Below are 19310 nucleotides of genomic sequence, written 5' to 3'. Positions count from 1 at the left end.
CTAATGTGATAGATCTGCAAAAAATACATAAAAATGCAACTATAGGTAGTTTCAACAAACCAACTGATATACACAAAAAGCTACAAAAGCGGCAGTTCCCTTTAATAATATATCAGTAACAGAAGGTTAAATGGCAGTGTGAGTGAATTCTTCTGTGCAGTGCTTCAAAAAGATAACAGAGAGCCATAAATCAAGTGAATGGCGACTCAGCAGTAAAGACAAACATTGAGAAGGTTTTCCTGTCTCAATGAGCTAGCAATCTAAACAAGATAAAATATATATTTAACCCACATTGCAATGATTACTCAAAATAGTAATGGAATCCTGAATATAAGACAAGACCAAGGGCCAAATAAGGATTTACTTTTTTACATTAGAATGTGTGTGCATTTTAAATGGTCTGAGGTGACAACAAACATTACTATTATCACTTTCTGCTTATGTATTAGATGTATTAATTTGGAAACTAGTATTGCTCTTGACTCGGTTAAGTAATTCATTAAAGAAAAAGGTAACATGAGAGTTAAGTTTCACCAGCTTGACCTTCACTATACATTATGAACAGCCAGCCCCAGTGAGGTTCTGCTGCGGAGCTTGGCTGGCCCTGTATAAAGTATAGTTGAATCTGGACTGACTTTAGAGGTACAAGCCACTTTCCATCTAAGTGCCAATTTCCTAACTGCCATTAAAAAGAATTTACCAAGGGAGTTCGCCAAGCAGTGCAAGAAAGAGGCATCAATGAAGGACAAAAGAGCAAATTGTAAGAACTCCTGTAAACCAATACTCCACTGATCCTTTATCAACTGCTGCCATACTGGTTTAGTGTGTTGTCCATGAACTTCCAATACGTATATTATCCGCTACTATTCCTCTCCCATTCACATGTCCAAAATTTGCTTATTTGAATTCTCAGTCTCCTGTATTATGAATAAAATATTTATCTCTTTCCAGCCACTAGCACCACCACACAATATTTTTGTGCTCTTTCATTACTTTCTGTTCCTCTTTCTCTCATATCAGGCACTTTTCTCTTTCACCAGCTTTCCCCTCCTCCACTCTCCTTCTCTTTTAGCAGGATATCTCTCCAAATCCTGGACCTCCCTTATTGCTCACTTTCCTCTGCCACTCAAGAAACCTCAATAATCTTATCCACACACACCCTGCTACTCCTTCTGTCCTCCTTTTAACTTTGCTGTTTGGAATGCATGCTCTGTGTGTAACAAACTAACAGTCATACATGACCACTTGTTCCCTACACCTTCTTGCTCTAACTAAAGCCTGGCTAACCTATTTTAACACTGCTTGTCCTGTCGCTCACTCCTATGGTGGCCTCCACCTTCTTACACCTAATGACAGAAAGGGTGGTGTAGGTTTCCTGCTTTACCCAACTTGCACTTTTCCTCTGCTCCATCACTCTTTTTCCTCATTTGAGGTTCATGCTATCCAGTTGTTTAATTACATCTCTTTACCCATTGCTGTTGTACATCATCCCCCTGGCACTGGTAATATCTTTCTTGGCCACTTTGCATCATGGTTTCCCCACTTCCTCTCCTCTGATACCTCCTCTGTCATGCTTGGGGACTTCAACGTCCCAGTAGACACTCATTTGAGTCCTGTGGCTTCTAAATTCCTTTCTAAATTACTTCCTCTGTTGATGTTATGCAGTATATACTAACTCCCTTATTCACGATGATTATCACACCCTAACCATATCTTTTCTAGCCAACTGACAACTCACTAACTTCTCCAATTCCCTTTCCCCCTCTCTGTCCACCACATCCTACCCCGCTCTCTCACTTTGCCTCCTACTCCTTCCCTTTCCCCCAACAACCTCACCTTAGAGACCCTAGCTCTCTCAATCTTCTAAATTCTCAACCGATCTACTCCCTCTGCGTTCTCCTATATTTAACATGTCATACTTTAACCTAGCTACCTCTCTCTACAATGCCATCCTTGCGCCTGCTCTTAAGGATGTAGCACCAAACACTACTCGCTCTTCATGATGCTGACGTTTCCAACCGTGGCACACCGCACTAGCCTGAGATCTTCGAGGTTGCTTCTGCACTGCTGAACTTAGCAGAAGTCTCATGTTACGTCTAATTTCCTGTACTATAAACTCATGCTACTTCCTATTAGTCTGCTCTTTTGTGCTTTAATTTTTGGTCTTCAGTTTATCACAACTATCCCTTTCTGCTAACCTTACTGACTCTGTTACCTACTTCAAAAATAAAATTTTAACGATCAGATATAATCTATCTGCACAGTACCCCCCTGTCCTTGTCCCTATACTACCTCATATGTGTCACGGTTCCCCATGCGCTGACCGGACTTGTTTATATTTTGCATTATTCATTTCTCGTTTCCTGCCACTAGTGGCCGCCCTAGCCAATCAGGACATCCTAGACTAATTATCAGGTCCAGCTGCAGTGGCTTACCTGATCAAGTCAGCCTTGATAAACCTGCCCAGCCCTGCAGTCTGGGCCTTGACATTAATGTTGGAGGACTACCTGTTTGGTTCCTGATTTGTTCCTGTACCTGCCTTGTTCCTGTACCTGCCTTGTTCCTGTACCTGCCTTGTTCCTGTACCTGCCTTGTTCCTGTACCTGCCTTGTTCAAGGACTACCTGTTTAGTTCCTGCCTTGTTCCAGTACCTGCCTTGTTTCAGAACCTGTCAGAACCTGCCTTGCTCCAGTACCTGCCTTGCTCCAGTACCTGCCTTGCTCCAGTACCTGCCTTGCTCCAGTTCCTGCCTTGCTCCAGTACCTGCCTTGCTCCAGTACCTGCCTTGCTCCAGTACCTGCCTTGCTCCAGTACCTGCCTTGCTCCAGTACCTGCCATGTTCCTGAGTTGCGGCCTGCGCCCCACTAAGTGGACTCCTAAGTAGAGTACCCTGCAAGTGGGCAACCTGCCGTGTGCCCTGCAAGTGGGCAACCTGCCATGTTCCTGAGTTGCGGCCAGAGCCCCACTAAGTGGACTCCCAATTGGAGTGCCCAGCATCGTTACTCCCAGGATGACTGCCCACTAGCGGACTACCCCTGGTTGAGTGCCCTGCAAGTGGGCAACCTGCCGTGTGCCCTGCAAGTGGGCAACCTGCCGTGTGCCCTGGAAGAGGGCTTCAAGTCGTGTGCCCCGCAAGTGGGCTTATCTGCCGTGTGCCCCGCAAGGGGGCTTGTCTGCCGTGTGCCCCGCAAGGGGGCTTGTCTGCCGTGTGCCCCGCAAGGGGGCTTATCTGCCGTGTGCCCCGCAAGGGGGCTTATCTGCCGTGTGCCCCGCAAGGGGGCTTATCTGCCGTGTGCCCCGCAAGGGGGCTTATCTGCCGTGTGCCCCGCAAGGGGGCTTATTTGTCCTGTCCGTGTGTTCTGTTTGTCCCAGTCTATAGTCCTAAGGTATGTCTCCGGGTTATATGTCTTGATTACATGTCTGGTGTGTTCCGTATGTCTGTCATGAAGGAATTAGCGTTAGGACCCACCGTCATTGGAGTACTTTGGCGTAGTGGTGGGCTAAGCATGCTATGGCCATATTATGTGACGAAATCTCCAATAGTTATCTGATAGTCCTAGGCTAGTTTCTGTATATTGTGTCCTGTATTGTTCATGTCTGTTGTATGTTGTATCCCCTGCACCTGGGCTCCTTATCCATCTGTGTCCTCGGTTCGTGACAATATGCTTGATCTCTCCCTCTCTATTGAATCTATCCTATCCTCCTTCAAGCATTCTACCATAACTCAGATTTTGAAAAAAAAGCCCTCCTTGGACCCCACTCATCTGTCCAACTACTGTCCCATCTCTCTACTTCCTACCTACTACCTACTTCCTCTCTACTACCTTATAGCTTCTTGAACGACTTTTATACAGATAACTAAGTTTCTCAACTCCAACCCTCTACTTGACCCTTGTAAGAGATCTCGGTACCCAAAATCGGTATATCCACTAAAGTTGGCTTCCTCTGCTACTCCGTCCGCAGAACCTCTTGCTTGTTATTGGCCACGCTACCACCTTTCTCTCAAGAAACATCAGCTGAGACTAGATGCTTGAGGGTAAAATCATGAACTGAATTTAATGGGAAACACTCTGGTATTTAAAACAGTACATGGAGGTAATTTACATACAATAGTCACAACAAAACACACATAGTTCTCAAGCAGGCCTCCTTTGCACACCGCTCAGTATTTGCAAGATGGTAAACACAGCTTCAACTTCTGGCCGAAACTTACTGGATATCAGATCTTGATGCAAATACTGGCCATAGAGGTCTCTATCCTGTAAGTCCTGACCTGATGGAGAGTAAAACACCACACATAAAACCTCCTCCCAAAATGCAGATTCACCAAATCTGTCTCTGAGCTCCACAGTCTTTAGAATCTCTGGTAACTGGGGAAACGTGGCACTCTATATTAGAGGAAAAAAGTAGTCCGAACGGACCCCCTGTACCCACTTCCCCAAAAACATAACCACTTCCATGGCCAGGGCCTAGAGTCTGTAGGGAGGAGTCTACTCCTACTTAACTTAGTAATGATTTACCTACTGCTAAATCCAAGGGCCTCTACTCTGTGCTGGACTTTTCTGCTGCTTTTAACACGGTGGACCACTCTTCACAATCTTGGTCTCTGTGGGACTGGTCTCTCCCGTTCCACCTTTCTGATCATACCTTTATCGTCTCCCTTTCCAGTAAGACTGTCTTTCCCCTTCTCTTCTTAGTCGGGGTAAACCAAGGCTTAATTCTATGACCCCTTCCGTTATTACTTTACATTACCTCACTTGACAAACTAATCTCAACCTTTGGCTTTCAGTACCACCTGTATGTTGATAAAAAACCCAGATCTACCTATCCTCTCCCGAACTCTCTCCCTCTTAGCTCATGTCGCTAACTGCCTTGCCTCTGTTTCAAACTGGATTCCTGAAATTCACTCTCTCCAGAACCGAACCTCTCATCCTATCATTCCTTCTACAATTTCCATCAATGTAAAAGGTGCAATCATCACCCGGCCCCCATATGCTCGCTGTCACTCTTGACTCTGACTTCCATTCACTCCTCACATCCATTCTGTTTCAAAAAACTGCCATCTCCATTTCTGCAACTATGCTCTTGTTCGTAACCCGTTTTGTTTCCCGTCTTGACTATTGTCCTAGCTGGTTTTCCTTATGCTGCTGCCATACTGATCTTCTTTACCAATTGCTATACTCACACCTCTCCCCTCTGTCAATCTCTTCACTGGTTGCCTGTACACTTTATGATTTATTCAAAACCCTAACTCTTACTTTCAAGTCCCATGGCTGTTCCCCTACCCACATCTCCAAATACACTCATATCTGGTCTCATTGATCATCCAATGATCTTTGTCTGCCCTCTGCTCTGAGTTTTAGTTCTCATGCATGTCTTACAAGACTTTTCAAGGGCTGCTCTATGCTCTGGAATCCATTTCCAGGGGTTACCTGGTTTAACCGTCTTTCCCCCTGCCTAGAGTCCATCAAAAAATCCCTCAATACCCACTTCTTTAGGGACACTTATGAACCTGCACGTTAGCTTCTTCCCACCTACCTTTAGCTCACCCTTCCTAGTCCCTCCTGCTTTCAGACAATACTTATGTCCAACGATATTATGTTTTAATTAACTAGTGTGGTAGTTCATCGCTAAAAGTGGCACTGAAGTGTGCACAGAGACTCCATTGTGGTTGTACTTCAGGAGGCCAGAATATTGTAGATGGATCCATGAGAAAGAGAAGTGTTTGTTAACTTCACTTTCTCCCCCAAACGGTCTACATTATTCTGACCTCTTGATGTACTTCCGCAACTGGGTGGAGTTTATAAATCTGAATGCACAAGTCTTATATTAATAATCAGGGAGATTTTTTCAAGGTCTTATACATTAAATTATGCATTATACAGGGCCAGCAGAAGCTCAATGGTATTGGCCAAGTTGATAAAGTGAAAGCACAGCTCTACTGCGAACTCTCCGGTCAGCACTCCCTTTAGTAAATATCCCCAAAGATTCTATTAAAGTGGCCGTTTTATTATAAATAATGGTCCAATAAAGCTGTATTACACCCTGCACTTGTAATGCAGTGTGTAATGTAACTTCTGACATATTGGGACAGTCTGGTTAATATGTTTTATGCAAACTTCTGCTCTCCTTGTTTAAACCAAAGAAACTTGCATTTTGCAGTTTAAGAAATACTGTCCAACAGCAAAAATGCAATAGGATTCCAGTAGCCATAGCAACCTGCCCACTGAGACTTTACTAAGAGGGCAAAAAAAAAACATCTGCTAAATTACAAAGTGCCCCGTTTCTCAGGCCATCTTTAAGCTCCTCCTGGCATCAAAATAGTTAACAGGAGTGCCAGTTCCTCCAGCAAATCCCCGCGTGAGGTGACTGGTTGGGGGTGTGGGGATTTCACACACGCCTCCCTGTGTCAGCATCCACTTCCTGACTCCTCCGCTGCCACATTTCTTTTGTTTTGAAAGAGTGTGTGACGTCACGGACAGCCTCCACAACCAGGCGCATTGCCAGCCGAGGTCACAAGGTTCAATGGATCACGCCCACATTCCGAGCAGCCCACGCCCACAGGCCTCTGGTTCCTTCAGACCTCTGCCCTCCCTACTTTCCCGTCAGGAGGCGCGCGACCCTGGTCACGTCTGACTTCAAAGGCCAACGAGAACTTCAAAGCCTCCCAAGCGCCTTCCATCAGATAACCACGCCCCCTAGTGCCAATGACGCGAGGATGCGAGTAATTAAAATGACACGCCCACCCGGCTTCATTTCTCAAACGCCCGTCCGTCTCCACCTCTATTTATGTTTCCAGCTTTTGAAGATTTGCATAGCCCCGCCCTCTGGTTGTGACAACAGGAGTTCTCCTTCCACAACCGCGCCTTGTATTCATTTCCCCGTCCTGTGTTGTACTGGGAAGTGGGCTGGACTCTTGTCAGCTGGTTGTCTGTACCGGATTGCACTGGGGCGTGGTTCGTGGAGCACTGAAGGCGTGATCGCAAGCGGTGCACGCCCCTAGTTTATAATGCGCACCCACTTCCGCTGTCTGCTCAGAAGCGGTGCGAACATGGCGGAGCGCGGTCAGCAGCCTCCTGCTAAACGGCTCTGCTGCAGACCAGGCTTCAGCTCGGCTTGCAGGCCGGGTCAGCGGACGGGCGGAGCCTCCTGTGGGGCCAGCGGCTCTGCCCATGGTCTGGCCGGCAAGACACAAAACCCGGAGTCCCTCCTGGATATCGCGGCCCGCAAGGTGGCTGAAAAGTGGCCATTTCAGCGGGTTGAGGAACGTTTCGAGAGGATCCCCGAGCCCGTACAGCGCCGCATAGTCTACTGGTCTTTCCCTCGGAGCGAGAGGGAGATCTGCATGTACTCGTCCTTTAACACTGGTGGGGATGATGGGACGCCCTCCGGAGGGGTGACGGTTCCTGGAGCCGCAGGCACAGCCGGTACAGGAGCGACGACGGCGGTTGGAACGGCCTCTATAGCAGCCACAGCGGCCGTGGCAGCAGCTGCAGCCGGCGAGAGCATTGAGGAAAACAGGCTGCCCTTCCGCCGGGGCATCGCTCTGCTAGAGGGCGGCTGCGTGGACAATGTCCTGCAAGTTGGTGAGTCCGCGGGGAGGAGGCAGCCACCGACAAAAGCCAGCGTATATTGTGTACCCACGGGGTCACATGCAGCTGCTCATGCATGCGATGTGTTGCAGAGCAGCCCCGGGGTCATGCAGCTGTTCCTGCATGTGATATGTTTCCGATCGGCACTCACACAGAGGGCTATAGTGATGCACCTTTTCTTTTGCCCACGGATGTACCCCCAGCCCCCCCTTCTCTGGTGTGACACCCTTTTGAAAAAAGATGGGAGCCCCCTCTCCCTCCCGGCAGCACCCCACCTCCAGGAGATCAGAACAGGAGAGGCAAGAAGGAGGAAATTCACAATCAGAACAAAGAGGGGAATTTAAAGGGCCGCACAACAAGGAAGGGGGGATCGGTCTGCAGACACACAATGCAGCGCATACCCAAGTGTGTGTGTGTTTCCTGTTTTGTTGATGAGCTGGAAGAGCTTGTTCTGTGTTTGCCTCTTCTACCCCCTCCTTCATGTGTGTTGTTTTTGGCTTCTAGTGGCTCCCCATCCTTCTTGTGGCGAGGGTGTCAGAGTGGTTTGGGGGTGTGGAGGGCATTCCTCATACACTGTCCTCAGTCTCCTTGTTGTGTTGAGAAAGCTCTGCTCTCTTTGTAACTGGAATAACTAGCTGTGATCCTGAGTTTGTTCCCATTAGTCATTGAGAAGCTCTGTCTCGGGGACTGTGCAAAGTGTGTTTCTTAATTGCCTGGAGGTGTCTTCAGATTTGGGTGTCTGGAGAAGAGGGAGGTCACACCTCCTGGTGGGTTGTGCTGCAATCATTGCTTGGAGGTACTTGACAGGATTGTGTGTCTGTGAAAGGCTGGATCACACACACCCCAGGGCTGTGCTGCTGCATTGTGCCAGGCGGCTCGGAATGGAGCTGTTTCTTGTCAGGACAAGGGAGTGGAATGAAAACAATACCCACCTTTCATGTACCCCCAACCCCCTCTTCTTTATCCAGTTACTTCTATGTACCGGCCAATACCCTTTTATGATCAAGGCTCCGATGAGACCTCTTAATTGCATTGAGGATTAGGGAGCGATCGCCTAAATCCCGATCTGCCTTGTGCATTGATCACTATGCACTTTACTGTTGCAACTCTAAATTTATATTGCTTTTCACATCGGTGTGGGGGCTGAGGCCGCTGCCACGGTTCAGCCTATCCTTTATTGTCCAGGGCTTTCTTTTTTTCCTCCTCACTGTAGATGAGTGTCCGTTCTGTTTTCCTGAAGCTTCACAATGGTCCTCCAGCGTTTTTTATTTTTTATTTTTTATTCGTGGGGGTCGAGCTTTAAACCTGGCTCATATTTGCTACTTGTGAATCTCAAATAGCCGTCAGGCATTCCTATTGAGAACACGGTACTTTGTTCTCATTTTCATGTTTATTTGTCTTTTCAGTTTTCTGTCACCCCTCGAAAGGAAGCTAAACAAAGCCGGCCCTTTATTTCTTTTCAGGGCTAGTTAAATAGAACAGACTTGACAAAGACAGCAATACTGGCTAAAAGGGGCAGCGCTCCCTATTTTGGCCAAAGCCGTTTTCCCATTAAGATGGGCACAGTTTGATTTAGTTGTGCTCAAGCAGACTTTTCGAAAATAAAATCTAATCATATTAACAGGATATTTTGTGCGTATTGCCCGTTATCTCCGCTCCCCTTTCTAATAGAAGGTTCAGATACTATTTTAATCCACTCTCTGCGCTTCATTTGAGTTCTAATGCAATCTGCAGACGTGATTTTCTGCATGATCATTTGTTTTCCGGACGCGGCCCGGGTTGCTTTATCTGGGCTCTGTGCCCTTTTTCCTCCTGCCCCGAGGCTGGAATAAACGACGAACCACATTGATGCCTTTTTGTTTTTATCCATTTACATTATTTTTTTTGTATGGTTATGTTATGGCAAGTTTTTTTTGTTATTATTATTCTTTTTACCGTAAGGTATATTTGCGTTAGACGTCAGGAACCCTCCTCCGTAGCTGGCAGAGGGTTTTGTCTGTGCTTGACTCTGCATGCAAGCGATGAAGGATGACAGGAGAGCACACTGGGAGGGATTCTGGGCTGATTGCGTTTAAGCCAGGAATTCATTGTGAAAATAAAGCCAAGGGGCAATTAATAAAAGATGCAATCTTCTCTTGGAGGCAGACTCACAAGGCCTGGATTTCATTTGCTTTCAGTAGTAGGAGGCCCTTTTTAGAATCTGCAGAGTCCATTTTTCCTCCCCGAGCACTACAAAAGGGAGTATGACTTTAGTGGGCCTGTGTGGGGGGTGACTTTGGTTTGAAATAGTTCAGATAATTTCACAGTTGGCTTAATTCGCTGACATTCCTAAGCCTGCTTGGAGTAGCTTGATATATTTACAGCTGTTTTCTTCCTTCTAGCTTAATATTCAATAACTTGAAATAAATTCTAAAGCTGGTTTTCACTCTTACTACTAGAGCAGGGGTATAGTTACTACGCTCATTCGTGGGCTAATAGTAAATGAATTGTTTAGCCATTATTTTATACTAAAAACAGCAATGGTCACAACCTTGGGGGGACGTGTTGGCTTGTTTCTTCTACTGAATGGGTTAGAACGTTCAACACCTGAGCCCTTTATTATTTGTGTTATGGCTGCGTTTTGTCTCCTTTCGTCATATCGCTTTTTTTAATGTTTTAAAAGAACTAAACACACACTGGTGATATGGCTGAGAGTTTTTTTAGAAACAGTTTGCTTTAAGGGTGGCCAGCGTTTGCCGATTATCCTTGGGATAATGCAGATCCCGGCGTAAGGTTATATACACATGGTGTGGATGGTAAATAAGACTTTCTCATGCACAGTGTTAGCGTTGTCTTTATCTCGACATGAGTGTTTGTTTCTTCTGGAAGAATTCTGTTCTTGACATTGTTGCAGGTTGTAACTGGAATGTATCGCTAGCCTCACTGATAAGCATGTTAGGTGATGTGTATGGTGAAGCCAGATAAAAGATGGCTACAGTTAGTCAAACCATTAGGGTATTGGTGGTTTCCCAAGTAAGAAGCTCACAGATGAGAAATGTTAGACTGTGAAAGTAGCACGGCCTTGCAATCAATGAAATATAAACGCTCAATTTAAGGGTAGAATCTCATGCTTCAGATATAGGCAAAGTGGTTGAATTTGTGGTGGGGATAGATGTGGACAGAGGGAAGACCTATTCAGTTTTAGAGGGACCTACACCAGGCCTTTTGTTAGGATGTGATATGGGGGAAGATTTCTGGTTCTTCATGTCCAGAACATTTTTTCAAGAACAACCTTCATCCTCCGTTGCCCAGGATCATATAGCAGAGGCGAGAAATTGTTGGTGGTCTCTTTACTTGGGTTTTGTATCTCAGCGATTTGGGGGAATTATTCTAGAAGCTACTGTTGAATGCTTACATATTGCCTTGCGCTGAAGCATATACCCTTCCATTATCAGAATGCCTCCTGCCTCTGTTATTTCATCATAAAGCACCTCCTTCAACTTTGTACATTTCTTGACAACCAAGAAATTCTAAAATCCTGTTGACTCTTATTGCAAGGCTCATCATGTAGAAAGAACGTGTTTTATCGTATGTTTCCATGACCCTTGTCTGGAACACGTATTCTAAACAGTTTTCATTTAAGTTTATGGAAGTTAATGGAAATGTAATTGCAGGTATTTAGGAAGGAAATATTTGAATGTCTTTCACTCCTAACAGGAATAACCCAGGGTTGCTATTTATTTATAGTCTTACTGTGTCCAGTTTTCCTTTACATGATTGCTTGTCCCTATCTGTATGAGTTTGGTTAATTTTTCAGTGTTTGTTTTCCATTTCCTGACCCGATTAGATATATAGAAACGCGTTCTTTCAGTAGGACAGTCTTTGAACTTGTAAAGACCTAAAGCTGGTTGTGGCGGCATGGGCTTGAGCCTTATGGCTGGCTGTTACATATGTCTCAATACGCCAGCTCCCCTTCCACCCATGGGTCCTTGCACTTTGACCAGCGAATTAATCAGGCTCTCTAGCATTTATATGGGAACAGAAATTAATGATCAAAATTTCTTTCATTTTATGTACTGTAAGGGAAGCCCATAATTGTATGCCAGGCTGTATTCAATTGCCTGGGTTTTTTTTTTGTTTTTTTTTATGAAACCTCATGTGAAAATCCTTGTGCGTGTCCAGTTAACAGGCCTGGAGACATGATCGGGCCAGCAAAATGTGGTACCTGTTAAGAAAAAAGTTATGTGCTGTTTGCCTTACGATTGGGTCTATATTTTTAGCCATGCGATTTGAAAGGCTTTAGTGTTGGCGCGTATTTTCTCTTAAGAGACAAAGTCTCTGACCTTAATGAAAGTGTTTTTTTTCCCCTCTTAGTGACAGAAGGGTCTTAAATCACATTCTGTAGTTCAAAGTTCTGTGACTTTGTTTGCCTCCTGCGTTTTAGGGAATTTCTATTGCTTGATGACTCCTGTACAGGCCGCTAGTTTATTGTATCGCTGGTGTATAATAAACATACAGAATATTTAATTACCCATTCATTGTACCTCATTCTAGAACATGCTATGTAAATCAATACATATGTATAATTGTATACTCTTAAATTGTAATCAAGGTAAATTGTTATCTGGCTCTTCAGATAATCGTTGCAGCTGTACCGTTCTGTTCACTTGTGACTGTAGTACTGATTAACAACTACCCTTAAGTGTTCTTTCCTTTTAGTTTACCATGTGCTTCCCACTGGTTTTTCAAGGTCACGTAAAAGGTCACTTTCCATTGTAGCGTTATGTGGCTTTTATGACTAAGCCTTGTTTACAGCATCATCTCTGGTGTGCTTCTCCCATTGGTATCGTGTACAAGAATGCAATTTGTTTTCCTAAGGAGAGACTTCATTCTCAGGAACTCACATGTTTACCAGAAATACAGCGCGTTGCAGATACGCGTTTTTAATATATTTAAATGCTCGAGTGGGAAGTTGTGAAATATGTTCTATTTTCCAACCACCTTGAAAAATCAGGCTATTGTAAAACGTTTACGGGAAAGTTTCGTTAGTGGCAACCTTTCAAACATCCCTTTTGGCCGGATGACAGTATGAGTTGGTAATGTGGCACAGTTTTCTTAATATCTCCAGAAGCCTTAAATCTGAATAACTTTATTTACTGTTTAAGACTTCACTTCTCTCTGAAAACAATTTTAAATGAATAACATAAGTTGTTGACGTTTTAATTGAATGTTAAGATCACAAGAAGAGCCTCTTGGAGAGTTTCTTCTTAGGACCCTGCTTGGACTTCCTTTTTCTGTCCATTATTGGTGGTAACAGCAGTTGGATGGGTTGTATGGTGTGAACGTGCTGTATATATTAATACTACTGCCGAAAAGGCCTATAACTGTATGAACTGCCTTCAGATTTAGTCGGGTTCTCTCCATAAGGTTTCTGCCTTCTCCTGTGTTCCACTCCCTTAAGATTGTGAGCTTGTGCTCAGGGGTTGCTTTACTTTATGAATCCAACATTGTGTGAAGGTCTTAAAAAATGTCCCCTGTTGTGATGTCATTTAACACCCTTTCACTGGTGCTTGGGCTGGGCACTGTCGCAAGTGATCAGGAAGCCTGCGATGCTGACAGGGAGCAGTCCAGGCTGTCAATAAAGCCAGGACATACGGGTAGATCCTAATGAGCATCTTGCCACAGCTTTTCAGGACATGTCAGTACGTCCAAATGGTCCCGAAGGGGGTTGATCCTTACCTGGTCTACCTTTCTGAAGAGTTATACGAAGCAATATGCATTGTTAAACCTGAAACGCTACCTTTGTAACATCCAGATCGTTCTGTAAATACTTGCGGGTCACATGACGGTCCTCTGGTTAAACGCTTGGCATCTGATTGCGGTGTTTGCTCTTATTCTTGTAAGATGCACGGGATGTGTATGAGAAGCTGGAACTTGTGAGTTGGATCCTTAGGAAGTGAAGAAATGGTGCTTGTGACGTTGTCGCAGCGTCTGCGTTCTGCCTCGTGTTGCGTTATCTCGGGGAAGCACTATCCCATGTGGGTATCTGCTTCCTCTTTCCCTTCTAACACACGGCATCCTGTTACATTTAAGAAGTGTGTTGTAACGTGTGTGTTCTCTTCCCTAACCCCCTTCCTGAGTTCCGACATCCACCGAATTGTGACGTTTCCAGCACGTTATTGAATACCTGGTAAATGTTGAAGCGATAAGCCAAGTAGGGCCCTGTTTAAAGATTGAGCTCATCGCCCGCCGTGCTTATTATTAATTTGGAAACAGAAAATATTAATGACATGTAACACATATCCAATTCTTTAGCAGTTTATCAAATGATTCTACAGTTTTTCATTTATTAAGACTTTTGAGGTTTCTTCACTTGGGCTGAGAATTTGACTTATCTCCACCTTATCAAGGTGACACATTTCCCCCCCAGATCCAACAAATTCTATATAAATCCTCGGCCATCTTAAAATATTAACACTTTCATGATCTCTCCGAGAGTTTAAATCCTAAGAAAGAGGTGACCTTAAACTCTTGGCACACGGAATATACGTGCCGTCCAGGAAACGTTCATGCGCCGCTGGGATGTGGAAGATTTATCTGATGAATAGTGGCTTTTTAGAGCGCAGGCCTTTTTTAATCCTTAAAGCAGCAGCGCTCGGTGTCTGGAAAGTCCTATTCATGCGACGTCTTGGCTGAACACTGAGCTTTTTGTGAAGTGCTAAGGGAACACTTGTACATAATGTATTTGTTAATAATTCAAGAGGCAGCTAGAGTAAACAAAATCACAAGCAAAGCCCTTTTTGTGTTTCATACTCTATTTTTAAGATAAAGTGCAATTCAAAGCAGATGAATGCCTGCCTCTGGAAGGCTGTACAATAAATAATATACATGACAAAAAAGAGCCTCAACAATCTTTCGCATTATAACCCGTATGAGCCTCAATTCTTCATTATTTCACTGATATTTCTTCCTCTAAGCTACAGGCAAGACTTAGATTGTTGGGATCTATAGACATAGATTATAGAGATCTCTAGATAGATATAGAATTGGTATTTTTGGTCTTGGTGATTTTCTTTTAATTATAACTATCTATACCAGATGCGTGTACTTTGGATACGCTTTTTAACAGCCGTTAAGCGTATACTCCGTCCCTCACTTTAATCACAGCTGACTGTTACAGTTTAACCCCCCTTTTTTTTGGGAGATGCGTAGAATGCATTTTCCATGATTCCCTTGCAGCAGATGCATTCAGCCAAACACATCTGCGGAGCCTGCGCAGGCGCGGGGTACTTCCAGCCAGCTCCTTCCTAACGAGACCCCCTGCAACAATCTGATTTCAGTGCGTTGAAAGCTTGTCTAGATTACATTTACAAGAATTTTTCTTTCCCCGCAACTAGATATATTATACATATAATATGGGCTAGAAAGGCGCATGTTGTTTTTAGAAAGCGTCTGGATTGTCTATTACAGGGGCAGTCTATTTGTTGCAATACATCTTCAATATGTGTGTGTATGTGTATATATATATATATATATATATATATATATATATATATATATATATATGAGAGAGAGATAATGGCTGCTCATTGATTTAATGTGGCTGTAGTTGCCTGATTTTGGCTCATAAGTCCATTATGTGGGGCAAGTACACCATTGAACTGCAATATCAGTGAGTATCGGCCATCATTAAAAATAAGCTCTCTTCCTAAAATTGTTGCGTAACTGTTTTCGGAGGCTGGAGGAGTTCCCGCTTGCCCGTGGAGTTGGAAAAACATCTGTTGTGCGGTTTTGTGTACCTGAGTCTCTCAGCACTTCTTGTGTTTATCGTTGTTTCGTTGTTTTGATCGTAGTGTAGACACTGCTATTTTTCCTCGGTGATATTTAAAATCTGACAGCTGATGAGATATTGCGGCAGCGCACTCCCAAATTAGCATATTCCTTTTATGAACGATCCCGTTGGTATGAATGGAGTACAAGCTCCCGTTTGATTAAACGTACGTTTCCCAACCAACCCCACCGGCAGATAGTTCTTTGGGTGTTGTCCTGCGTTCAGGGATTTTTCTGTGTTTTCCGGTTTCTTAAGCCATATGACGATGTGAGATTTTGATAAAAACCATCCTTAGCACCTAGGAGGAAATATTCTATTTGTAGTATTTGCATTATTTCGCACAGGGATTGTCCCCGATAGTTTGCTGTCACACCCCGCATAACGTGAGATCGCTGAGCTCTTCAATGTGATTCATCCAAAAGCCGTAAACATCGCACTAAATTCTACGAAGGTCGCCGATAATTCTAAACAAGTACGGCGGTATATTTCATCATCGCGTTTTTGTTTGGGAGCGGTCGGAGCCGGTTCATGCCCCACAGGGCTCTATAGAAGCGAAACAGGACTGAGTATACTGAATTAACACCGTAAGAATATAAAACGTATCCTATTATTGATTTATATAGCACCTTCACATACCCCAGCGCTGTACAATGAATAAACAGGAAGTAACAAGTATTACATCACTTAACAAGTTGGGGGGTCTGACTCATATAATCTTACAATCTAGAAGGATCAGTGTGTGAGAATTTGCCATTCTCTGATTATTTTTATTAACTAAGTTCTAGGGAAAAAAATTTGTGTGCAAATGGTAGCCCATTTCATCGCCACGGTGGGGGAGCTCATTCAGTAATCCTTCCCTTAGGCAGCGGCTTAGTGCTGATAAATAGGGAGCTTTCAGCCCAAGGGGCGAGTATTGTTGTTCTGTGGGTTATGGTGCGTTAAGGGAGGGATGCATTTAGACGACATGGCCCTAACTTTGGAGATTCAGGTCTTTGGCATAGACATCTTCCCCGGTCAAAAGTGTCCCTCTTCTTGCCTTGAGCGCAGCAGATGTGACCAGGAGGTGTACAACCAGACGCGTTTTAAACCTGTTCCTGGGGGTTACGAGTTTTATTGCTCCGGCACTTTAGTGGTTAAACATATGCCACTAATTTGAGCTCCCGTGGAAATTGGCAGCAGTTGCCGATTTGTTTCTAATCCCCGTATGAAGCCAGGTGTTTTAGCAGAGAGCCAAGTGCTGGCTGCAGGGATAAGAGTACGGGGGAAGAAGTGCCGGGAATATGTATGACAAACTGTTTGTTTACGCGTTCAGTGCCATCGTGGAGTCCGCGGCATAAACATTTTGTTTCTCGTGTTTTTACACCGGCGCTCGGGCTGCGGTTGTCGGCGACTTCCCTTCTGTGAGCGCGGCACCGGCACGGCGGCTGTCCATGAGACTGGGGAGTAGGTTGCCGGGTCCGAGTATAAACGCCATTTATTGAGAAACAGTGCGATCCTTGTGTATACCGCGAACGGATTGCTGCTGCCGGAATGTGCAGACCCTCGTGACTTATTAGTTTAACAGATGTAGCTTAGAGCGACGACCAAATGTTCGCACCAGTCGTCGGGCACCTGTTGGGGTCACGCGCTGGCAGGGACGCTTCAGGACACTGCGTTTTTAGGGCCGCGCGTTTAGTCGATAATGTTTGAATGAATGGCTGTCTGTTTGGAAAGCTAAGGGTTAAAGGGCCCATTGGTTTAATTGTTCTCCACCTTAGACCTGTATAATAGTGTGTTTGTGTGTATTTATTGTGAACTTGTGTACCTTTTCACTATGAAAGCACAAATGCCTTTTTTATTCTGGAAGAATAAAAACTTGCATATGAATTTGTCTACGTTTATACGCGTATTTGAGCCCCAAATGCTTTTCTACATATATTTCAAACCTTTAACCCTTTACGCGTCAGGAACGTCCCTTATCTGCTTTCCCTGAGCCTTGGGCTATGCCGCGGGAAGGGTTAACGTTCCGCCTGTTAGAGGCAGGATTTGCTATGGATCGTATTTATGGGAATTGTGTGGCTGGCAGCTGTCGGGGTCGGCTGCTGAAGCCCCACAAGGTAAATACAATATAAAATTGATCTTTGAAGTGAGGTTATTCATTTAGGGGGGGATGATGTGTTTGGCGTTCTTGGATTTCCAGGGCTGTTTCTCTTCCTTTTTGGAAGTGAGATTCCAGATTTCCTTTGGAAAGCGGAGAGGAGGTCAAGGAATTTCATTTCTCCCTTTAAAATAAACACGGGGGTAAACAGTAGAGGCAATGATAGAAAATAATAAAACCTAAAACGCAGTCTTTGGAAAACCGAAACCGACCAACTCCCATCACTCTTATCCAGCTGCATATTTTCACTGCTTCACTCTGATTATCTTCAAATACCCGGTAAATGTTAATCATTTATCCTGCTCTCTGAGATATAGTTTAAAGTCTGCGCTCGGTGCATTGGCTTCTTAAAGTAATGCTGTAATTTGTGGCTCGTTCGTTATTCTGATGGTTGCCATGTAAGGATTTTAAGGTCTAATTTCCATTGGTTTAATTGCATATGGCTAATGATTTAGCTTGCTGTATTTGGGCTCTGATGAATGCCAATGGCTATTGAACATTGTATCTGTTGCCTTCGCAGCATTAATCGTAGCCAAACAAATTTTCTCTAGCTTGTTCTTTTGCGTTTCAGGAAACGAGGCTCTTTGCATTTACCGGCATCTGCTCTATGGGACACGTTGATTTCCGTGAGTCGACCTTTAAGGGAAAATGCTTTTTCCTCCCCTGACACCCCAGTACTCTTTAATATACAATGCAAATGGCACTTAAGGGGCCCCGCTAATGTCTGATCTGCCCTTCAAGGCAGATAAACAGTTAAACGAAAGCCCGGGAGAATTTGCTGCTTCGTATTGATTTTCTGGGAGGATTCGGAGCGATATCGGAGGCTCTGTGCATAGAGGAGACATCGCTGGGTGCAGCTATTGTAAACGACACATGGGCTACACGGCACTACACGTCGTTACACGGCACGCCAAGTGGCAGCCGATGGGGGGAGGAGATCAGAGTTTAGTTATTATATTAGTACAGATATTGAATGAATTTCAATTTAATTTGTCAGATTGTGAAAATACTGGCCGAGTATGTTCTAGATCTAATTCCTCAAATGAGCAGCCCAGCGTGGCTTTCTGGCCTTTAGCGGCCCCTGTGATACACCTCGTAGATTTCCATCTGTTAGTGCGGACTCCGTGATGTTTTAGGCCAGCGGCCGGCTGAGTGTCCTGGGAGCTGTTCCCGGTTCCTCTGTGGTTAAGGTTCCTGGCTGCTCGGCACTCAATGTGGGCTTTGTCCGTATACAGAGGAACGCGGAGACCAGTACAATCGCTAATGTACTTTGCCACCCAGTCGTGCTCTGATTACCTGCCTGGCCACATGCCCAGAACTATGGGAAAAGAAGCCGGCCGCACCCCTTCCCCCCCCCACCTCCAGCCCTCATATCCTTATTGAATGTGTACAATGTCCTTCATGCAAAGACACGCACATCGTTTCATTGTGGATGTTTGCCATTTAATATGCTGAGCTCTTTGTTATTATTATCAAGGAGGCTTTTTACTTCATTCTCCGATCACCTGATCTGCTTTTAATCCAAGCAAAACAGCCCCCCCCCCCACGAGCGCACTTTGTTTTGATGCGAGCCCGTGCACTGAAAGGGTTAAAGGTGGATTGGCTGAGGCATTATGCAAGCTGTTAAGTAAAAAGGAAGTGCATTACAAAATGCTGAGCTCAGTAGTCTGGCTCCCGGCCAAGCCTTTGCTTTCTTCACTACAGCTGAGGGCTTTCTAAGCTTCCCACAAGTGGGTTTGTCTGAACTGTTCAGGAATGCGGCCTCCGTCGC

The 19310-nt window shown here is 44.7% G+C and overlaps 1 protein-coding gene across 4 annotated transcripts in view; it reads left to right on the top strand.

The window, feature by feature from the left end:
• Window positions 1–7051: 7051 nt before the first annotated feature.
• LOC149285523 (zinc finger SWIM domain-containing protein 6) overlaps window positions 7052–19310 on the top strand; it is a 46528-nt gene continuing 34269 nt past the window's right edge. For 3 of the 4 annotated variants that reach the window (XM_089495248.1, XM_089495246.1, XM_089495247.1), the window contains exons 1-2: window positions 7052–7367; window positions 7488–7586. In XM_089495248.1, coding sequence (XP_089351374.1) covers window positions 7052–7367; window positions 7488–7586 — 415 coding nt within the window. Of the gene's footprint in view, window positions 7587–19310 lie in introns of all 4 variants that reach the window. The other variant, XM_089495244.1, reaches the window with a different exon arrangement.

The sequence above is a fragment of the Sceloporus occidentalis genome, unplaced genomic scaffold, assembly GCF_023333645.1.
Source record: "Sceloporus occidentalis isolate IW3139 unplaced genomic scaffold, rSceOcc1.0.p SCAF_78, whole genome shotgun sequence".
Classification (NCBI taxonomy): Eukaryota; Metazoa; Chordata; class Lepidosauria; order Squamata; family Phrynosomatidae; genus Sceloporus; species Sceloporus occidentalis.
Note: the sequence above shows the minus strand (reverse complement) of the source record. Positions and strands in the feature narration are given on the sequence as shown.